This window comes from Hyaena hyaena, unplaced genomic scaffold (genome assembly GCF_003009895.1).
Source record: "Hyaena hyaena isolate Hyena2069 unplaced genomic scaffold, ASM300989v1 scaffold_662, whole genome shotgun sequence".
Classification (NCBI taxonomy): Eukaryota; Metazoa; Chordata; class Mammalia; order Carnivora; family Hyaenidae; genus Hyaena; species Hyaena hyaena.
This window is the reverse complement of record NW_024081291.1, coordinates 1-23,235: the sequence shown is the minus strand read 5'-3', so window position 1 is coordinate 23,235 and position 23,235 is coordinate 1. Positions and strand designations below refer to the sequence as shown.

At 41.8% G+C, this 23,235-nt stretch overlaps 1 protein-coding gene across 10 annotated transcripts in view; it reads left to right on the top strand.

The window, feature by feature from the left end:
• The window catches only part of ZNF474 (zinc finger protein 474), a 68,860-nt gene extending 48,493 nt beyond the window's left edge, over nt 1-20,367 (top strand). For 8 of the 10 annotated variants that reach the window (XM_039216916.1, XM_039216918.1, XM_039216917.1 and 5 more), the window contains one exon: nt 20,288-20,367. In XM_039216916.1, the coding sequence (XP_039072847.1) occupies nt 20,288-20,299 (12 nt within the window). In that variant the 3' untranslated portion in view covers nt 20,300-20,367. Of the gene's footprint in view, nt 1-3,299; nt 3,434-4,793; nt 4,856-20,287 lie in introns of those variants that run through there. The other 2 variants (XR_005525432.1, XR_005525431.1) reach the window with 2 other exon arrangements.
• Nucleotides 20,368-23,235: the final 2,868 nt, after the last annotated feature.

Here is a 23,235-nt window from a genome sequence, read left to right as displayed (position 1 = left end):
AAAGCAGAGTGTCTACACTGTCAAGAGTTTTGTGTTACCCCCACATATATTTGAGAAGGTGACCGTGGAATACAAACCCCAGTTATTGAGAACTGCAATTATATATTTAGTTTAAAGTCATAAGTGCTGTCCATGGCTAAGTATCTCCTCTAAAGGCAAGACTCTCAGTGGGAACATCGCCATCAGAAAGACTCAGAAGGGCAGGATGCACATTCTCAAATGTGTGTCCCCATTTGTATCTATTGAGTTACAAGAATTTAGGGTATATAAGAAGGCATGGGGGAAAGGAAACCGACTTTTTATTGAGTACCTTTATAATCAGTACTATCTGTTCATGACCTTAGTTTAATATTCCACAATATTACCCAAGACAGATATTATTTTCCTACTTTCTATCTGGGGAGACAGAGGCTAAACAATCAGACCAAAGTTAGACAGTGGGTTTGGTCGTGGGTATCAGAACCTGATCTAATTTTGAAGACCCTGTCTTTTCAAGTCTATGAGACATGGAATGTGTGTGACACAACACGGGTGTGGCCACCCTGGCAGGCTGTGAGTGCTGAGTAAGACAAAGTGGACAGAAGTGTGCTCATTCGGCAAATATTTATTGTTAGGCATAGGACTAAGCACTAAATATCGAGTCATAAAAAAGACATGGTTCTTGATCTCATGGAGTTTTTATTCTTATGGAGGAAATAACAGGAAGTAAATATAAACAAATATACAATTACAAATTGTGATATGACCGTGTCTAATGACAGGAGGTGGACATTCAGAATCTTGGTTAGAGAAAACCTCAGGGGGGAAGCAACATTTCAGCTGAGACATGACCAGTAAGAAGAATTAGCCAGGAGTAAATATGTGAGAAGAACAGAATGGCAAGAGGAGGAGCCATTCTGACCAAAGGTATTGTGGTCAGAGCCCAGTGAGGGAGTGACAGGCGCACAAGATGAGGCTGCAGAAACACCATAGTCCCTGCAGCTGTCCAGTGCACAAGGCTCATCAGCTGTGTGGCTCTTGCAGGGGTCCAGCTGAAAGCAGATGAAAGCTTGGCCAAGGCGTTGGTAGCAAAGACAGAGATAAGGTATATGGACAGAATTAGGTGGTCATTGGGATGTGGAGGTGTGTGGCTCTGAAACTTCAAGCTTGGGCAAGTCCTCTGGTGCCATTTTCTAAGATGGGAAGACTTGAGACAGGGTAGGCTCTTGGAGGGTTCCTTTCTGGACACAGCAAATTCAAACTGCTTGTCACGTATCTAAGTGGGTAAGTTGGGCTGAATATAGAAGTCAGGATCTCAAAAGAGACAATTGGACTGGGATATATATGTGTGCATTATTAATATTATTTAAAGTCATAGGAATGAACAGAGAGTTGGAAAAGGAGATGACAGGCATTAAATAATTTAGGCGTTAAAGGAGAAGGAGCTGGAGAATGAGAGCCCAGACACACTGCAGAAAATGTCATGAACAAGCATGTGGAAAGCAGGGTGGGATGCTTGAGAGGTGGGAGATGAGGGCCAAAAAGTACCTATTCGATTTGGCAATGTGGATTGAGTCTCATAACCTCGGAAGGGACATATCCACTATAACGGTGAGGGTTCCAGTGTGTGTGGATGATGAAGATCACATTTCGTATTTCTGCTGTGACCATCTCTGCCATAGATATCTCTGCCTCAAGCGTTTCGCTGCAAACATTTCCACCATGTAACGAATTGGCTGTATGGCATTTTGGCCTTAAAATATAAAATAACTGGTTGACAGTTTGGTTTCATTTCTCCATTGACAAAGTTCCAAGTTTTATATTATGTAAATCTTAGCTAGTCCTCACAACACTCTGTACAATGATAAATAGATGTTATCTTAAAATAGTGAACAGCAACACCATATGTAGCCTTGAAAGAAAACAGAGTGATAAAACTTACTCAAAGAAGGGAAAAACAGAGTATGAAGCCGGATTGCGTACTATACTGTACTGTACCGTGCTACAAAATGATAACGTACCAGTGACAATGATAACAAAGCCCAGTAACAAATGCATTAAAGCATTAGCATTTCTTGCACATTTCCCATAGAACTTTGGGACTGTTCCCAAAGTTCTATCAACAGAAATGTGACAATATGTCAAGAATGAACAGCATAGAAAGAAGGCTTTCACAATGCGATGCAAAGCTCACTTTCAAATATGCATTCCAGTATTTGGAAAACTGATACATCTTTTTTTTTAAGTTTATTATTTTGAGAGAGAGAAAGCACAAGTGATGGAGGAACAGAGAGAGAGGAAGAGAGAGAATCCCAGGATGTGGGGCTCTAACTCACCAACTGTGAGATCATGAACTGAGCTGAAATCAAGAGTTGGATGTTTAACAGACTGAGCCACCAGGTGCCCCAAACTAGTACCTCTCTTAATGAAGGAAGAAATTAATAATGTAGTCACATTTTTATGTTTCAGTGTGTCCTTTTTACTGTCTGCCTTTTATTTTTTGTTATGTCAATTTTCATGGCAAAAGTGCCTTATGGCCAATTAGCCATGCAGCAAACATGCTTGCAAAAGCTGTTGAAGGCAAAACTACCTAGAACCAGTGACAGCAGGGTGTGTGTTGAGAAGCTTGGCCCTGAAGACCAGGAAAGAAATCTTGGGTGGACTAGAAATAGGGATGTTGGGTTAAGAGAGGTTTCCTTAAAAGATGGGAGTGTCCAGACCATATTTGAATGTTTAGGATCATGGCCTCATGGAGTGATGGAGGCTGAAGAAACAGGAGAGGCGGGGGACAGGGACAAGGGGGAAGCCTGAAGAAGAAACACACAGTGGGACCCCAGTAACGCCTGGGAGGGCAGGATTTCAGGAGGAGGTGCTTGTGAATGTCTGAAGGAGGTTGAGTGCGGATCAAGCAAGTTTGTAGACTGCTGGTGGGGACCTGAGGTAACTACAATCTGTTCACTTATATCTCATCTTTTTTTTTTTTTTAATACCAGTCAAAGTTATTAAGTCTATCAGATGGGAAAGTGCGGCATTGGGAGAACAAGGTTAATTTGAAGAGACTGCTTAGTTCTTTGTGCCTTCATGCCTTGAGCTAGACTGGGTTTCTAACATCAAGACTAAGGCTCCTGGAACCATTTGCCTCTCTGATTCCCGAGCACAAGAATGACTCAGAAGTCTTAGCAGGCAGTAGATAAAACATTCATTGGGATCCTTCTGGGGATTCGTACCCTTATGGTTCTCTTCAGGGGCCGTAGTTCACCTCCTGGGCTGTACTGATGTCATGGAATCCATTGTCGACCTCACAAACTGCCCCCTGATGATGTGGTCAGCTGGACTACTGATGTCCAACCCCATGTGCCATTTCTTCATCTTTCCTTGGTGCCAACCATGCCTGCATATCAGACAACCATTCTAGGATCCCCTGGCCCTCAGGTGTACAAAGAACAACTGTAAGGTAACCAGACCAGTTTTCTTCTGCACTCTTGGTTCTAGAAGCCAGGACTAATGAATCCATGTGTGTGTGTGTGTGTATGCACGCACGGGTGCCGCATGGGTGGACTATGTGTGTATTGAGTGGGAGGTGGGGGGAGAGAGACAAATTTTCAAGTAACAGCATCACCGGTGAAACTGATGTCTCACTTCCTAATACAGAAATGTGAAGAGTCATGCTCTTTGGTACGAATTACGGTCACACATAGTTATATATTTTTCATTTTTTTAATGTTTATTTATTTTGAGAGAGATTGAGTGGGGCAGGGGCAGAGAGAGAGGGAGACATAGAATCTGAAGCAGGCTCCAGGCTCTGAGTTGTCAGCACAGAGCCCGATGAGGGGCTCAAACCCATGAACCATGAGATCATGACCTGAACCAAAGTTGGACACTTAACTGACTGAGCCACCCAAGTGCCCCCATAATTGTTTTTTAAAACAATCCTCAAATTATGATTATATATGTGATTAGAGAGACCATAATAGAGCTACCTCTCCCACAGCCCAAAGACCAAAACAAAACTAGGTCATCATTGCATTGGTGTTCCAATATGTGGCTTTCTGCCCCTCTAGAAACAGAAATACTAACTATAAAGTCTATGAGAGGAAAGTATCACATATGATAAATGAAAAAGCTACAACATGACACACTCTTCAAAAGATTAATCCAGTTTACATAATTTCATACATCTTCATATGCTTGCTTCTCCCTATTGGCTTCCATCTCTCTGCTTCCAACCCAAATAGATGTCCATGGTTTCTAGTTGTAAATGCTTAGTAAATGTCTGCATAATGACAAAATGGATGTACATAGTTCTTAGAAATCCAAATTCTAAGCTCAACAACTAGGATCTCTCCCAAGAGTCTTAGAACTTCACTGAGGCAATGTAATATAACCTTAAAGAAGTTGTTATGGAAACAGAGGCGATTGTCCTGTGAACAGACTCTTACTGCTAAGTAACATATGGTTCAGCCCTATAAATAGGTGGAGTTTCAAGACGCTCTGACTTAAGACTCTCTCTCTCTTTTTTAATGTTTATTTATTTTTTGAGAGAGAGAGAGAGATACAGAGTAAACCAGGGAGGGGCAGAGAGAGAGGGAGACACAGAATCCGAAGCAGACTCCAGGCTCTGAGCTCTCAGCACAGCGCCCAATGCGGGGCTCAAACTCACGAACTGTGAGATCATGACCTGAGCCAAAGTCAGACATTTAACCAACTGAGCCACCCACATGCCTTATAGGATTCTATCTCTTACTTTCCTTTCATATTTTGTAATTCAACTCCTACTTACATCCATTCCTCTTTCAAATTTTTACCTCTATGAGGTTGTCTTACATGAAGAAGTGTCCTATGAATGGAAGAAGGGCCTAATACACCCAGAAATTCAGTAAGTTTCCAATATTTTAATTTATCAATATTCTGATATTCTGTTTTGGCCCTCCCTCAGAGCTGAGGGTCCTTTGGCATATAAGCTTAAGACCAATCAGGCCAATTAACTCAACTTCTGAGTACCAGGTCAAATAGTAGCTATGCTTGGCTTCTTTTTCTCTCTAACTAGGCTTCTTTTTCTCTCTAACTATAAACGCTGGAAAAACTGAGTGGTTTTCTTAGTTTGTGGGTTTTTTTTTTATCTTGCCTCCATTGCTCCCTTGAAGCTTCATTTTACCTATGACCTGAAAGCCATCTGACCAGGAGGGTCAGGCTTTGTGCCAAAACAAGGAACATAAGAACAAAACACCAGGGACATCCTCCATCCATTTTCTTCAGGGGAAGTCATTCTTTTTTTAATGTTTATTTATTATTTATTGAGAGAGAAGGAAAGAGAGAGAGATGGAGGGAGAGAGAGAATCCCAAGTAGGCTCCGTGTTATTAACACAGAGCCCAACGTGGATCTCAGTCTCCTGAACCATGAGATCATGACCTGAGCTGAAATCAAAAGTTGGATGCTTAAACTACTGAGCCACCCAGGAGCCCCTTCAAGGAAAATCATTCTTAAGAATTTGGCAATATCATATATCAATATCAATATCAATAATAATCATATACCTCACCTTCCAACCTTCTAAAGAGTCAGGGGGAAAAGCACTTTTATCTCAAATGTGAGAGTTAAAAACAAAACAAAACAAAAAACCCAAAAACTTTAGCCAAGAAACTATATTCCTTTCAGGAGCAGAGACTCCCGACATTTGGAATTTATTCTTTTTTTTTATTTTTAAAATGTTTTTAAATTTATTTCTGAGAGAGAAAGAGAGAGAGAGAGAGGCAGGTGAGCAGGAGAGAGTCAGAAAGAGAGGGAGATACAGAATCCAAAGCAGGCTCCAGGCTCTGAGCTAGCTGTCAGCACAAAGCCCGATGTGGGGTTCGAACTCATGAGCATTGAGATCATGACCTGAGCTGAAGTAAGACCCTTAACTGACTGAGCCACTCAGGCCCTCACTCCCTAGTAGTATATTTTTAAAAACTTAGGTACACGAAAATACTTGAATATTAACATTTCTAAATGATTGGCCAAGTCTTTCTTATCGTTCTGAGAAGCGAAACAAAACTCCAAATCATGAGTAACAGAGTCTAATAGTTGGCCAATACACAGGCTGGATTGGAAAATTCCTTAACGTGGCATCCAGTAATTTCCAAAAACAATTCAATTTCAAACAACGATCCTTCCAGATGTGACATTCGGGTAGACTTATTTGAAAACACCAGAAGTAAATGTGAAATACCAGTGGTTTCTAGACAATCAAACTATGATTGCTGAGGCTTGAGATTGAGCTACGCAGTTACTCCTGTGTATGAAAACCCTATTTATACTTCGTCTGCATGTGTGTGACATGCCGGGGTGGAATGGAAACTGAGTTAATACACATCCAGGCTAGTCAAGCTTGTTGAAATTATGCTTTAAGTGCCCTCAGGCAAAATTCTGACTTTGGGAAATGAGTCTCTGGTGACGTGGTCTCGTATTCTGATCTTCTTTGCCTTTTTAGCACCTTGTGTTCCCTGTGTTTGGCGACTAACCCCCACCCCTTGATACTGTTGGAAGGGGATTGGGAGATTCTGATAAGATCCTTTCTGGGAAAATTTCTTCCGTGGGGCTGTTTGTAATTTTTTAAAAAATGTTTTTATTTACTTTTGAGAGAAAGAGAGAGAGAGAGCGCGCATGAGTTGGGGAGGGGCAAAGAGAGAGAAACACACACACAGGATACGAAGACAGGCTCCAGGCTCTGAGCTGTCAGCACAGAGCCCAACGCGGGGCTCAAACCCACAAACAATGAGATCATGACCTAAGCCAAAGTCGGAAGCTCAAACAACAGAGCCACCCAGGCGCCCCAAGGGACTATATGTATTTTGAAAGAGGATTTGGGGGAAGGAAGCATTCATCTCAAAGAAATGAACATTTGAGGCAGTTGAGAGAACATACCTAGGCATTTTGCTGGTTTCTCTCAAACCCTACCCAGTGGAATCAGACAGACCTGGAATCAGACGACAGGTGGGAGACAAAGTCACAAATATATTAGCAAATTACTAAACTTCTTTAGCTTTAGTCCCTCCACTATGAGGGGTTGGAGTGAAAGATCTCTTGCCAAGGACCTGGGATGTTGTCTGAGAAGTTATTCCTAGTCAGCTCCTTCCTGCCCCTTCACAGCAGCTGTGGCAGAAGACCTACTATCTGAGTGAAAACAAGGTTTACTACTTGCTTAACTGCTGCTCTGTGCCTCATTTTCCTGGTTTGCAAAATGGGGCCACTGAGTCTTGCCCAGGGGATTATAATGAGAATTATTACCCATTAAAGCATGTTATGCAGTTAGTACAAGGCTTGGCATTTAGAAAGTGCTGAGTAATTATTAGCTGCTACTTGGTCAGATATTTCCGATATTAAAATACTCACAAAGATTTCTCTTTTTTTAGCTTTTTTTAACTTAATTTTTGAGAGAGAGAGCAAGCGGGAGGTGGGGGGGGGGGCGGTGCAGAGAGAGGGGGAGACACAGAATCCAAAGCAGGCTCCAGGCTCTGAGCTGTCAGCACAGGGCCCGATGCGGGGCTCCAACTCATGAACTGTGAGATCATGACCTGATCCGAAGTGAGACACTCGAACCACTGAGCCACCCAGGCATCCCTGGAATATTCACAGGGATTTCTAAAAGAGATTTTATCCTTTTCTCCTCAAGTGCAGAGGAGAAAAACTTTCCCTCTTATTTCCCGATCCCAACTTGCTGCCTTTGTGCACTTACCACAGACATTTCAATTATTTGGCCCTAATGGAAGGAATCAGGAGTGTGGAAAATCTAAAACAGCAGTGATGGCCCAACTTCTTCATGTTGAATTTTGTCATGCAGAGAGAGGAGCTCTGTCAGTGGAATAAGAGCCATCCAAAGGGCCCCACAGTCCCTCAGACCGGGGGTTTGACAGCCAGCCATCAGGAGTAGGGGAAGCGAAAAAAATCCTCCAGCATAGTTACTGTGTGCACGGTTACCATGGACCCTTGGAAACCAATCTCACCTCTTAATACAGGAGCTTCTTAAGACCTAAGGATGTGTTTCATGACTCAGTGCTTAAATTCAAAGAAAGGAGGGAATTTTGAGTGTGACCATCCATTCATGGTCACTGTACCCCATTTTGCTAAAACACCTCCCTGCTACCTTGCAAGTTTTTATTTTTCTTTCACTGTTTATTTATTTTTGAGAGAGAGCAAGTGGGGGAGGGGCACAGAGAGAGGGACAAAGAGAATCCCAAGCAGGTTGCTGGCACTGTCCGCCCAGAGCCCGACTCGAGGCTCAAACTCACAAACTGTGAGATCATGGACTGAGGTGAAACCAGGAGTTCAACCGACTGAGCCACCCAGGTGCCCCATGGTGAGTTTTTAATTCCACAGTCTGAGATTCACTCCTTTGACTCAAAGCACTGACTCTGGAGGACAGCCCAGCTAAAAGGCAAAGATTTCCTAGATTGGTCACAAACCCTCTTTAGCCCCTGGCACGTTAATGCCAGTTGACCACAAGTACAGCTCATTTCTAAGAAATGAGATATAAGACAAATACCTCTTACTGGGGAGAGTTAGGGGGAAATAGCTATTCAGAGTCACAAGTTCAGGTGCTTTCAGGGGTGGGAAGGCTGCCTGTAGGGCAATAGAGAGCAATGGAGTCTGCGGCATTATGGACACTAAGTCCCACCTAAAGACGTCACATTTAAAACTTTTTTTAATAAATGTTCTATTTATTTTCGAGAGAGAGAGAGAGAGCATGAGCAGGAGAGTGTCAGAGAGAGAGGGAGACACAGAATCCGAAGACAGGCTCCAGGCTCTGAGCTGTCAACACAGAGCCCAAACGTGGGGCTCGAACCCACAAACCACGAGATTATGACCTAAGCCGAAGTCGGATGCTTAACCAACTGAGACACCCAGGAGCCCCACATTTAAAACTTTTAAGGACCTTATGCTGGTCAAGTAAAACATGCCTGTCTGTTGGGTGGCATGGTCATTGGTCCAACACTTTCCAATCTGGGATCCAGAGTTTGAGGCAGTGGGGAGATAGTTCTGGGGGCAGCCTGGGTGAGATGCTGTGAAGGGGACAGCCTGAGTCATGAAGGACCCAGGAAGGAACACCTATAGTTGTGTGACAGTTGTGTGTGTGGATGACTAACATGCACACTTCGTGCTTGAGCACAGGGTAACTCCCCCCAGCCGCCACCATCTATTTGGATTACCCATGGGGATCCCCAGAACAATGACACCATTCTTGTGGGTCAAACATCCAGGCGCCAAACATTCTAAGACTTTTACAAGGCCACAAAAAGTACAGGATTCTAGAGAATTTTCTCAGTCTGGAGCATAGTTTTCAGAACTTACAGTCTGAGTTTAAATATATCAATGGGTGGAGAGGTGAAGAAATGTTTCCTACACTCATTGGGTTCCTTCGTCACCCTGTCCTTGCTTCTTGGTGTGGGCTCTGTGCGTGCCACATAGGCATCTGCCCACCTGCCCTACTTTCCAAGGGAGCTGTGGAAAAAGTGAAAAAATACTTCCCAAATAATGGTGGGGAGTTAAGTATGGTCATCCCAACTCTTAGGACCCAACACTTAAGTTCTGTACCTAGCATGGTGCCTGGTACATGGCCTGTAACCAGAAGATTCTTCCTGAGCAACACCATATGGACTACACTGAATCACCTCCTGATGGACAGCCCGTTCCTCCACATGCATTTTCGCTTAGGGTACGTCTCAACCTTCCAAAAGTCTGAGCTGTGCTTTTCATGGTGTCCGCTCACAATGCAACTTCAGTATCAATATATTTTTTAAATTATTTTAATGTTTATTTTTTAGAGAGACTGGCAGAGAGAGAGGGAAACACAGAATCTGAAGGAGACACAGAATCTGAAGCAGGCGCCAGGCCCTGAGCTGTCAGCACAGAGCCCAACACGGGGCTCGAACTCAAAAGCCATGAGATTCTGACCTGAGCTGAAGTCAGACACTTAGCCGACTGAGCCACCCAGGTGCCCCAGTATCAATATTTAGAATCTCATTGCTTTACTGGGAATCTCATTGCTTTACTGGGTTTGTGAAGTTAGAAACAATCAGATTCAACCCAGATATTTACAGACTGGCCATACTGTGTTCGTTACACTCTGAGAAATAAAGGAGACATCAACATATGGTCGACCCATATGTTGGACTGGAGAATGGTCCAAGGCCAAGTCCTGAGATGGGAAGGACTGTCATGTGTATCGCTCACACGGCCATCACTTTTTAGTTTTGCATCTTTCAAAAATCATTACCAATTATTGATCACAACCAAATGGTTTGAAAGTGTCTTCAGGTGGGGCACCTTGTTCTCATGTACTCCTCAAAGTCATGGCTTAGACCAACAGGGATGGCTTCTTTTTTCAAGATGTTCTCAACCCTGACTTCCTTGCTTCCTCTCTGACTCAGGTTAACGAGCGACCCCCAGTGAGCACAAGATATATGGCTGTTTTGATGCAGAGATGTTATGATGCACCCTTAAAAAAAAAAAAAAAGGACAATTACGCTTTCAGCATTTTTGGTTTCATTTCCAAGTAGTGTGTGAAGCGTGTTACTTGGAGGCAAAAGGCAGGCATTTCGTTTACATACATATTTGGAAGTAAAAAGACATCTTTTCCAGTTGATATGGTCGCTTGGACACAGCCCCATGGAAATGACCTTCTCAAAAAGAACCAGCTAAGTTCTTCCATGACAACAGATAAATCTAGCAAACTACTACCTCCCAGTGTGCAAATGTGGGAGGCTTCCTCTGCCCCCCAGTAGCAGATCGCTAATTGTACTTGTGACCCTTCTAGAACCAAAGTGCTCGGCACACTCCCTCTTTCCTCTTGAGTGGAATGAGCTTCAGGAGGATATCTGAGGGCTGGAGGGAAGGCAAGGACAAAGCTGAGGAAATGTAAAGGAATGCGATGGTTTGAGGCAAGGGACCCTTTTGATATCCCTCACATCAACTGAGGAAAGTGACTGACCTGACCGGTATCTTTTGTGCACACATTCATACACGCGCGCACACACACACACACTCACACTCACACACTCACTCTAAAGGACTCTGAAGTCCCTCTTGCAGAAAGATGAGAAACTGGTGCTAGTATTATTTCAAACAGACCAGATGCCGGGCACATGGGCACAGAGGCATAGCCTTGGCTTTTGAACTCTTCATCTGCCCCAGGGCTAGTCCCCAGCAATCTAGAACTGGACTTCTCTGGATGAAATTGTTTGTGAATGGCGTTGCCACCTGGTGCTTTGTCTCTGGCCAAAAAAAAAAAACAAAAAACTGATGTCCTGGGGAAAAAAAACCTCAATGAAACAATTTGTAATTCTCTCCAGTCCCTTTTTGTTTTTCCGTTTTTTTTTACGGTATTGATTTTTTTTCTTTTTTCAAGAATTTCTCGGGAGACAAATTAAAGGGTTTAGAATCTAGATGGCTTAACAATAGTCTCTAGAGCCTGGCACAAGTCACCCTAAAAGCCATTATTTGATTCTGCAATTTCCTCTGACAATGTGTGCTGCTGACCTGGAATCACGGCAACGCAAAATGCTCGCCGAAACCGGTGTCTGCACGAGAGGTTTTTAACCGGCTGTGCCAAGGAATGATATACAAACAAGAAACTGCATTTGTTAAATGTGTGCGAATCAGTGAGTTTTCAGTTTATATACCTGTTATATCACCACCATAATCAAGATAAAGGAAGGACCTCTTTGGGGTGCCTGGGTGGCTCAGTCCATTGAGCGTCTGACTCTTGATTTCAGCTCAGGTCACAATCGCGCTGTTAGTGGATTTGAGCCCTGCGTCAGGTTCTGCACTGACAGTGTGGAGCGTACTTGGGATCCTCTCTGTTCTTCTTTCTCTGACCCCTGCCCCTCTGCCAGCTCATTCTTTCTCTCCCCCTCTCTCTCTCAAAAATAAATGAATAAACTTTAAAAAAGATACAGAGCATCTTCAACATCCCCAAAGAGTCTTTATACCTCATGTTATTCCTTCCACCTCCAGACAACCCCTGATTTCAGTTTTTTAAAAAAAATTTAATGTCTTTATTTTATTTTGAGAGACAGAGGGCAAGTGGGAGAGGGACAGAGAGAGAGAGGGAGACGCAGAATCTGAAGCAGGCTCCAGGCCCTTAGCTGTCAGCACAGTGCCTGACGCTGGGCTGGAACTCACAAGCTGTGAGATCATGACCTGAGGTGAAGTCAAATGCCCAACCAACTGAATTGCTCAGGCGCCCTAATTCTGATTTCATTTTTAAGCTCTACAGCCTAGTGTGGATTTTCTCCCACTGGAATCAGGCAGTAATGGACTTTTTCGTGTCTGCCTTCTATCAGCATAATGATTCTGTGCGTTATCTGTGTTGGCACAAGTAGCGGTAGTTTTTTGTTTTTTTTTTAATAGTTTACTTATTTTTGAGAAAGAGAGAGAGACCAAGTGCAACTGGGGGAGGGGCAGAGAGAGAAGGAGACACAAAAGCCAAAGCAGGCTCCAGGCTTTGAGCTGTCAGCACAGAGCCTGACAAGAAGGGCCCGAACTCACAAACCATGAGATCATGACCTGAGTCCAAAGTCGGATGCCTAACCAACTGAGCACCCCCGTGCCCCACTTTTTTTTTTTTTTTAATGCTGAGTAACAGTCCATTGAATGGCATTACTATGCTTTACCTATTCATGGATATTTCCAGGTGTGTTAGTGTTTTTATCGTCACTTAAAAGAGTGCGGGCTACTTCAGTGCAAGCAGACCCAGTTTGTATTTCTTCAACAAGAAAGAGATCAAGATGTTTTACTAGATGAAAATTATGAAGTGCCCCGTCTGGGCCATTCCTGGATCTGATTCCGTCTCAAAGGTATAAAGTCCTCCCCCTTACACTCAGATATCAATCCGATCAAGACCCTTTTCGTTACTGTTTTTGTTGCCCTCTCTCTGCCTGATGCCCCTAACAACCCAGTGCCGTAGCTCTGGCTGATGTCCTGGGAAAGAAAGTACTGGCCAGTACCTTCTGTCATATCGCTACCCAGCACCTGAGGCACAGCCAGCTTCTAATGACAGGAAGGTGGAGTCTGGGGTCAGGGCCAAGGTGGGAAGGTGGCAAGACACTTTGAAGAGCCAACCTTGGCATTCTCAAGGATTGCCCACCTGTACTGAACAGACTGCTCCTTCCATACTTTCTCGAATCAGTCTTCGTGATTGACTTTAAGGCCTGCCTGTTAACTTGCAGCACTAATATTAAACAACTGAGTAGGTCATGTTCCTTCCTACCTGTTCAACAGCCCATTTGACTGACTTCCGGTCAAAATGCTTCTTTGCCACCCTCCTGCAGGCCCCTGTGGGTCTCCATTGACCACAACACTTACAAAATTTGCCTTCTATTTGAATGAGTACTTGCTGTGCTGGTCCCCATTACTAAGGAAAGCTAAGGCTTAGTGTGCCCAGTGACCTCCGGCATGGGGAAGATGCTAGCCTCAGTTTAAAGAGTTATTGCTGGAAAAAGCAATAAAAGCAAGCAATAAAAGAAGAAAAAAGTCATGGACGTAGCAACGTTGAGTACTGTGGGCTCTGGCTTGGGTCCAGAGTAGGGGGCGTGTGGCTAGGAGACCTGCTTCATGGGGCTAAGGTGGGCACGAATGAAGTCAACACGAAGCATTTGGCCTTTATTCTACAGTCATGGAGAACCACGAAATTCCTGATGCCACATCAGACAGGCCAAGTCTGCACAAAACATACATAGTCGAGTGCAGAAAAGAAAGGGGGCTGCTGGGAGGCTGAAAACTATATGTTGATTTCTCAGTCTGGCCAAAAATGGGCAACACAGGACCCAGGGGACGGTTTGCTCCATTTGTCCCCCAAATTATTTCTTAAGTTGACACTTCTCAGCATAAGATGGCTAATACGGTATGGTCCCATTTAGTTATTTCTGAATGCATATTTTGGCTAATGCAACCAAGCCAGAGAAACGAGCCTGAATAACATTAAAATATCTGGAAAAGCTGTATTTAGATTACCTTAAAGTGGAAACAATTTCATGCTAAATCTTGTCTTCAGAGTTTTTTCCTCAGGTCTTTTCTAATGCTTTTTAAATAATGGAGCAGAGGGGTGCCTGGGTGGCTCCGTTGGTTAAGCGTCCGATGTCAACTCAGGTCATGATCTCACAGTTCGTGGAATCGAGCCCCGCATTAGGCTATGTGCTGATAGCTCAGAGCCTGGAGCCTGTTTCAGATTCTATGTCTCCCTCTCTCTCTGTCCCTCCCTGCCTCTCACTGTCTCTCTCTCTCAAAAATAAATAAACATTTTAAAAAATTTAAATAATGGCACAGAATTCTAGGGCTTCAGTTAAGTTGCATCATATACGCATATACTGATGTATGTTCAACTGTAAACAGTTGACAATATAAAATGGTATTTTTGGAATAATGTAATTTAAGATACTGTAAATATTTTCATTTTGTATTATACTTTCATTTATGCTTTGCAAAACTATATCCATTTCTAAATTAGTTCTAGTTCCAATTACTAATTGGTTACAATACAAGACTATATTATCTATACAGCCTTGATTATCATTTTTTATTGGTTACTTAAAGAACTTCCAGAAAGTGATTTGAGCTCCACTTGATTTTTCATTTTAGGGCTGATTTTATTACCTAATTCCAACTTAAGTTTTGATCCCGGAGTTGACATTCTTTTCATTATTTTATTATTCTTATAAAAATGACACAAGCTCATTATAAAAATTCAAGCCATTGGGAAAGTATAAAGATTGGCATAAAAATTACCCCAAGCTCCTTTGAGTTCGACTAAGTGACTATCATTCCAGACATCTTTCTCTGTGCACAGCACATATAAATAAATAAGGATACAGATGTTTTCATAGGACTCAGATCATCATGTGCAAGCTATTCATACAGATATTATAAGGGCAAAAACAGAAATATTGTATTTAATTTTACTTGAACTTGACAAAAGAAAACAAGAGAAAAGTGATGATATTGTTGAACTTTAGAATAAGATTTCTTTACTTAAAGAATATTTGATTTTAAAGGATCCACTACAATTGCAAAACCAAGATAAGTTATCAGGAGATTTGAAAACAAAGTTAACTCTACGTCTTAATCTTACACTGTTTTAAAAAAATTTTTTTAATGTTTATTTATTTTTGAGAGAGGGAGAGACAGACTTTGAGCAGGGGAGGGGCAGAGAGAGAGAGGGAGACATAGAATCTGAAACAGGCTTGAACCCTTGGACCGTGAGGTCGTGACCTGAGCCAAAGTTGGACACCCAACTGACTGAACCACCCAGGCACTGCTATACTGTTTTAAAGTGACTGTTTGCCACTAAAGTGAAGAATTTAGTATCACTCATATCTTTGTCCCTCTCCTTCCCTTGGCAAGTTTTGGTAAGTAAAGTATTTTCATAGGTGGAAGTATGTTCTTTTTATATTCTCTTGAACCCACAATTTCTGGGTCATTTTGCTTTAGCTCTGTGCTTTACTGAATCCATAACCAGTCTTAGAGTCATGGCTTCAATATTTTGGAGCTTTTCTGGTTGTGTCATCCCTTGATTGTTTATATTTTCTTTTATTTTACTATTCTTTAAAGTGTATTTCTTTATAAGCGAGAGTATATAAGTGGAAGTTGGAGAGGAGCAGACAGGGAGAGAGAGAGAGAGACAGAGAGAGAGACAGAGACAGAGAGAGAATCCCAAGCAGGCTCCAATCTGTCAGCACAGAGCCCAACAGGGGACTCAAACTCATGAACCATGAGATCCTGACCTGAGCCAAAATCAATAGTCAGATGCTCCACGCACTAAGCCTCCCAGGCACCCCTTGATTGCTTATGTTTTATTAAATAATATTTTCCAGAAGATATCAGAAATAGAGTGATTTTATAATTTGTTGATTAAATGGGGACACCTTAGAGAATACAAGAAGGAGCTTTTAACACTTAGTCAAAACAACAGGTATCATACTGTTTTAGGTGAAGTAGAACCTAAGATCACCATAAAGCCAGAGGTGGCTTATTTCCTAAGTTCTTGCTTCAATTCAGCACTTTTTGGGGAGGTATTTAATTGGTGCCAAATGGCTCCTTACACAAAGGAGCATCTATTTGGGGGTAAAAAAAAAGTTGGCTCTGACTGAAGATCCAACAGCTCACTTCCTGGGATTAACGGATAGGTTTTAGGGAGTCCAGCAATCATTCAAAATCATATCCATAAGTCTGCATACATGTGCGTTTTCTGGAAAGATGACCATAAAAGTCAGATATTACTAATTTCTATTGCCCATCAAATATTACTAATTTCAATTTCATCACAAATCTACAAACAGCTTTATTGCTGGATTCTTTTCCCCTAAATATCCTAGAAGTAATAAATATGACACAACTGTGATTTCATGTTATTACTACTTAATTGTCATTATGGGATTAATATAAGAAGTTCCCAGATGTAGAGTGTTTCTGGTCTTTAGTAAACCTCCTAGTAATGACTTTGATTTTACTTTTCAGTATCTCTTTCATTAAGATTCGTGTAATAATACTATGTTAGGAATGTTTTTCCCCTTCAACCAGTTGTTATGCCCCCTTCTATGAGCTACATGGCTTATACACTTACCAGTGTATGTATCTGAGGTTTCCTTTCAGCCTGAGCTGTCAGGAAGGTCATGGAGAGCTGTCTGAAGCTACTGAAGTAGGTATCCTCTTTTAGGATCCCAGGAACTATTTCTATTCTTCTTGTATCAATATCTTGCTTAAAACCCAAACACTCACTCCTTTGTGGTCCTTATTCTGTTTCCATTACTTAGATGGTGGTATTACAGCTATTTTTATTTTATTTTATTTTATTATTTTATTTTCCATTCCATTCCATTCCAGTATATTTAACGTACAGTGTTTAGTAGTAACAATATAGTGATTCAACACTTCTGTACATCACCCAGTGATCATCACAAGTGCCCTCCTTAATCCCCATCATCTATTTCCCCCAGCCCCCCCACCTCCCCTTTGGTAACCATCAGAGTTACCAGTTAAGAGTCTATTTCAGGGGGACCTGTGTGACTCAGTCAGTTAAGTGTCGACTTTGGCTCAGGTGGTGACCTCACAGTTTGTGAGTTTGAGCCCCACATCAGGCTCTGTGCTCAGACAGCTCACAGCCTGGGGCCTGGTTCAAATTCTGTGTCTCTCTCTCCCTCTCATCCCCTCCCTGACTCATATGCTATCTCTCAGAAATACATAAAAACATTTTTGTAAAAAGAGTCTGTTTCTTGGCTTGCTTCTCTATCTTTTTTCCTCTTACTCTTTTGGTTTGTTTCTTAAATTCCACATATGAGTGAAATCACATGGTATTTGTCTCTCTCTGACTGACTTATTACACTCTCTACCTCCATCCATGTTGTTGAAAATGGCAAGATCTTGTCCTTTTTTATGGCTGAATAATACTCCATTGTATCTATATATACCATATCTTTATCAATTTATCTATTGATGAATGCTTGGACTGCTTCCATAATTTGGCTATCGTATATAATGCTGCTCTAAACATAGAGGTGCATGTGTCTCTTTGAATTAGTGTTTCTGTCTTTTGGAGGTAAATACCCAGCAGTGAGATTCCTGGATCACATGGTAGTTCTATTTTTAACTTTTTTGCGGCACCTCCATACTGTTTTCCACAGCGGCTGTACCAGTTTGCATTCCCACCGGCAGTGCAAGAAGGTTCTCCTTTCTCCACATCCTTGCCAACCCTTGTTGTGACAGCTCTTTATTTTAAATTGTAAAAGCGAGTAGATGGATGACCGGTCACCTACATGGACTAGGAGAAAAGTTGTTAAATGTCCGCTTTCCTTTGCCTTGCATAGTCCTGGCCTGGAAGATTGAACATGAAGTGTTCCCTACAGAGAAAAGACATTAACAAAAAGGAGGAAAAAAATGCGTGGAAAATAAAATGATAATGCCGGTAGTGGCCAGCAAAATGATTGGAAACATATGAAAGTTAGCGGATTCAAGTTAAAAGAATACACACATCTGAAAGCTTCCCCTGAAGTATTCAAGCACCTCTGTCCGTACACAGCCTGGGGTAGACTTTCCCAGGAAAGTAGGAAGCCAAAGCAAAATTGTGGTGAGCTCTAACAGCCTTCAGGGAGGGGGGCATTTAGGTGACCCTAAAAGAGTTCACACCTGAAAGAGCACTTAAGTAGATTCAGAGATGAAGTTCTCAAAAAATCTTTTACCTTGATGTTAAAAAAGTAACGCCTCACCCCCAAAATATCTGAAATGTGGACAGAAAAAACTGTTGATCTAACCCTTTGCTCTGCGGAAACTTAAGACTTATCGGCTTCCTCTTTGCCTTCCTTTGATTACAGTTTCCCGGAATCCGTGGCCCTGGCAAGGTCCCAGGTATAGATAGCTCTGCACACAGGGCACGCCTCCCTGCCTGCCCTGCCTCCTCTCTCTGCTGTGTCCTATCACGTTAGCTCCTTAGCCAAGAAGGGCATTCTGCCCTTCCTGCAGGGCCGAGGGCCTCTCCTCCCTGTTTTTCCTCTTCCCTGTTTTCCCTCTCCACCTTCCCCACACCCACATCTATCTCAAAACACCAGAGAAAGAGGCTGAAGAGCAAACCCGTGGCCGTGGCTATGGCCATGAAGGCAAGATAGAGACGGTTCAGCCTTCTTTGCAAGTTTCAGACTGACAATAGTGAAATTAATGAAAAATAAAAAAGGTTCTCTTATCTCCGGTCCTCGCCCCGGGGGATGCATTTTTCTCTTCAGCTGTGTCTGGGTTGCTTTTGCTTCCCCAGAGCAGGCTTAGGAGTAAAATGTTTAAAACCCAAGAATATGGAGTGCATTGCAGGTTCAAATGCAGTTCAACCACAAATATAGAGCATGGAGCAAGCTTTGGAAAATATAATATAGAACATCTTAGCCCTTTTATGGTATTAATTTTCTCCCACCTCCCTTTAAGTTATTTTGTGCGTGTCTTCTGGCTTCCGCATCTGCCTGCTTTCTTTTCCTTTTTCCTTCCAAAAGAAACCTTCTGACAACGTGACATGAATGTCTTCATTAATGACCCGTGCCATTTATTTTGCTTATATGCTTGGTTAAATACTGAGTTTGGCTCATACGTCCCATATGGAATATTAATATTCATTATTCTCAAAGTAAAGAGACGAACTTCTCATTTTAAACTACAAAAGCTGTATTTAATTAACCTTCAAGTAAATGAACATATGAAAAACAGTAAGGAACTTTTGGGTATTTGGAAAATCATTGCTTCTGCTTTATCCTTTCTCTTAGGTCTCGAATTCCTCAAATATTTTTAAAGTCACTTTGCAGGCCTTAGACCCTGTCACATGACTAATAAAAAAGAAGGCTAAAAACTAGTTAGCCATCTTCTGATGAAGGTAATGTATTGGCATAATTCAGTGTAGAGCTAATAGGAGAAAAATATTCTACCTCAAATAATGTGATTTTAAAAAATTACACTTCTGGGGCACCTGGGTGGCTCAGTCGGTTAAGCATCTGACTTCGGCTCACGTCATGATCTCACGGTTGTGAGTTCAAGCCCCAGCGTTGGGCTCTGTGCTGACAGCTCAGAGTCTGGAGACTGCTTTGCATTCAGTGTCTCCCTCTGTCTCTGCCCCTCCCCTGTCCATGCTCTGTCTCTCTCTCTAAAAATAAGCATTAAAAAATTAAAAGTAAATAGAAACAAACAAACAAATAATTACACTTCTTTAATTATTAAAGTAGAGTCGACAGACAATGTTATATTCGTTTCAGGTGTACAACACAGTGATCTGACAGTTCTGGGTCTCCTCAGTGCTCACGCCGATAAGTGTAGTTACCGTCTGCCACAACGCAACATGCTTACAGTATTACTAACTATATTCCCTATCTGCACTTTTCACTTCCATGACTTATTTATTGTATAACTGGAAGTTTGTGCCTCTTAATCCCCTGTACCTTATTTTGCCCATCCCCCACTGCCTCCCCTCTACCAAACAACGTGCTTGTTTTGAAAAACATCTATCAGGAGTGACTCCATTGTCCATTTTGCTTGGTGGGTACTAAAGGCCTCACTCCTCCAGAATCTGTAACACTGGCTCAGATATGCAGAAACCAGAAATGTGTTTCCTTCTTATTTTGATTTTGCTCTATCTCTTTACACTACAGGTATAACCCTCAATAGCCTGAGTGAAAAGCTGGCTGATTCTAAAATACACACACATTCTATCCTAATTTATTACCCTGATTTATTCATTTTTACTGTGATTATTCCTTTGGGGAAAGGCAACCACACACCAACTCAATTTGTTTCCGCTTTTATGCCACCTAGGGCTACTTATGAACGTATTGGAAACGGTCATTTCATTCCACTGAAATTTCTTGCAGCTCAGCTTAACCGTGTCTTTCCATTATTTGGTGAGTATTCTTCCCTAATTGAATGAGTATCACATTCTTTGCAGTGCCCAGAGAATTCCAGATTTTTTTTTTTTTGCAAAAAATTTCAGTAATTTTTGCTGTTGTGTTTCCCAGAATCTGAATCCCTTCATTCTCTGAAAATGATTTGCCTCACACTTAGAAGACTAAATTCATCTTATGGGAGGTTTGCTTATGTTTCTCTTTTTTTAAAAACTTATGTATTTTGAGAGAGAGAGAGAGAGAGAAAGGGAGGGGTAGAGAAAGGAAGAGAGAGAGAGAGAATCCCAGGCAGGCTCTGAGCTGTGAGCACAGAGCCCAACACAGGGCTCAAACCCACGAATCGTGAGATCATGACCTGAGCTGCAATCAGGAGTCTGATGCTTAACCAACTGAGTCACCCAGGTGCCCCTTGTGCCTTTCTTCTTGACGGCCCATCTCTATATCGTCTTCTCTCCCTGTCCTCAGAGGCTAACATCTCCATCACCTCCCAGATCCCACCTTCTCCTGCTTTGTCTGAGAACCCTGTTCTCATATTTTTCCTCTTCTCTTAGTCCTCACCGGCTCTCTCTGCCTGAGACACTCCTACCCCTAAAACAACAACAAAACACTCCGTCAACTCTACTCATCTCTCACATTTCCTTTCTGCAAACTTTCTGAATGTCTGTTTCTGTTTTCCTTGACCTAATCTTTAACTTGTAATAGTTTAGTTTTTATTCTTATCCCTCCATTGAAACTAAACTCCCAAAAGTCACTGGCATAAATCTAGCGACCTTCCTCAACCCCCCTTCCACCCCGCCCATTACTCATGGTGGCATTGGACAGAGCTGAGGATGCCACCTTTCTAGAAACCACAAGTGTTTGCAGAATTCTGAATGGACTCTTTGGTTTCCATGACCTGTTTCTTTAACTGCAAAATTGAAATCTTTTTTGGCTGTGATTTCCCATGCCCAGTCTCTTTGCTGTAGATATTCCCTCAAGGCTTTGCCTCCATGTATTCTCTGTATACTCCTTTCCTAGAGTTTTCATGGTTTTAAACATCTCTGTGTGCATAGCTCTGAAAACCATTAATTCTGAATGACAGGTCTCTCTTTCCTGTTTTGGCTGGACTTACATTTAAATTCTACTAGTATATCAAATGCAACAGGTCCTGAACAGAAGCCATTTTTTCTTCTCCCCCAACCTGCCTTTCCAGGTTTCCCACTTTCTGCAAGTGACATCACCACTGATATTCTCTTGGATCCATGATTTCCTACCCCCAGGGCCATGGATACTCAAAGGTATATGCTGACAAGATCACCCTTTGAGATACATTATTACCTGACTAATCTTGAAGTGCAATTATAGGGCATTCCCCTGCTTAACAGCTTCATTTACAAAACGAAACCCAGATCTTAGCATGGTATTCATCGTTCTTCCTAGCATGTCTGCAGCCAAACTATCTGATTTTAGTTCAAGGTTACACTGAACACCAGACAACTATTTGTTATTATTAATATAAATATTTTATATAGTTGCTGTTCTCTGTACTCGCCTTCAGGTTCCTCACCCCAAGGCTTTGCTCATGCTGTTTCCCATCTCCAAAATCTTCTTGTGATCCAAATTCTACCCATTCTTCCAATGCTACTTCCTTCAGGCTTTCCCTGATTTTCTCAACTGGAAGAAAGACTTCCAATTTCTGCACTTCGTTTGCGTGTTACTGATATAGCCATACTAGTTTTCTTTTGCTTAGTGTTTACATGAAACTTCTTCCCCATCCTTTTGCTTGTCATCCGTTTGTGTCTTTATTCATAAAATGTGTTTCTTGTAAACAACATAGAGTTGGTTTTTGTCTATAGTTTTTTGTTTGTTTTTAATGTTTATTATTTATTTTTGAGAGAGATAGAGAGACAGAGTGCAAGCAAGGGAGGGGTAGAGAGAGAGGGAGACACAGAATCTGAAGCAGGCTCCAGGCTCTGAGCCGTCAGAACAGAAATCAACACACGGCTTGAACCCATGAAATGTGAGATCATGACCTGGACCAAAGTTGGATGCTTAACTGACTGAGCCACCCAGGTGCCCCATCTATGTTTTTTTTTTTTTTTTTTTTTAATCTAGTTTGTCAATCCTTGCCTTTTAATTATGTTCTTTAGTCCATTTATATTTGCTGCAGTTATTGATATGTTTGAATTTAAGTCTATCACCTTGGTGTTTTAATTCTATTTGTTCCTCCTACCCTTTTTCCTGTTTGTTGGTTGCTTGATTGGTCTTCTATTCCTCCTTTGCTCTTTTTCTTTGGCAAGTGGTTAACTTACCATTTTTAAAAAATATTCTGTCTCCTCTGTTGAATTTTTCATTCAGCCTCTTTGTCTTTGCACTTCGTGACGACTGTAGAGAATAAAATCTGTATCTTTAGTATACTATATTCTATGTTTAAAAATTAATAAAAATCTAAGAATTCTATGACAATCTATTTCCAATGTTTAGTCCTTGCTTTAGTTAAGTTCAAGGCACCATAGTCTTTAAATTCCCCCAGTGGTAAGCTACTCCTGTTTTGTACTTAATATAAAGCCTGGAGCCAAAGGCTCTTCCCTGTTCACTTGCTACACCCTTAGATGGCTGTGGATCCTTCCTGCTTGCAACACACAGGGAGTCCTTCTTACTGCTCCCTTTCTCCTTAGTACCCATACCTCCATCAGCAATAGACTCTTCTTATGGCCCAGTGCAAGGCCAAATTCTCCAGCTCTACCTTCAGATTCAGGCAGGCCCTGCATTCTTTTTTTTTTTTTTTTTAAATTTAAATAATTTATTTAACTTACTTAAATGTTAATAAAATTCTCTTAAATAATTATAATTATATAAAATGAGTTCTTACTAAAATAATAA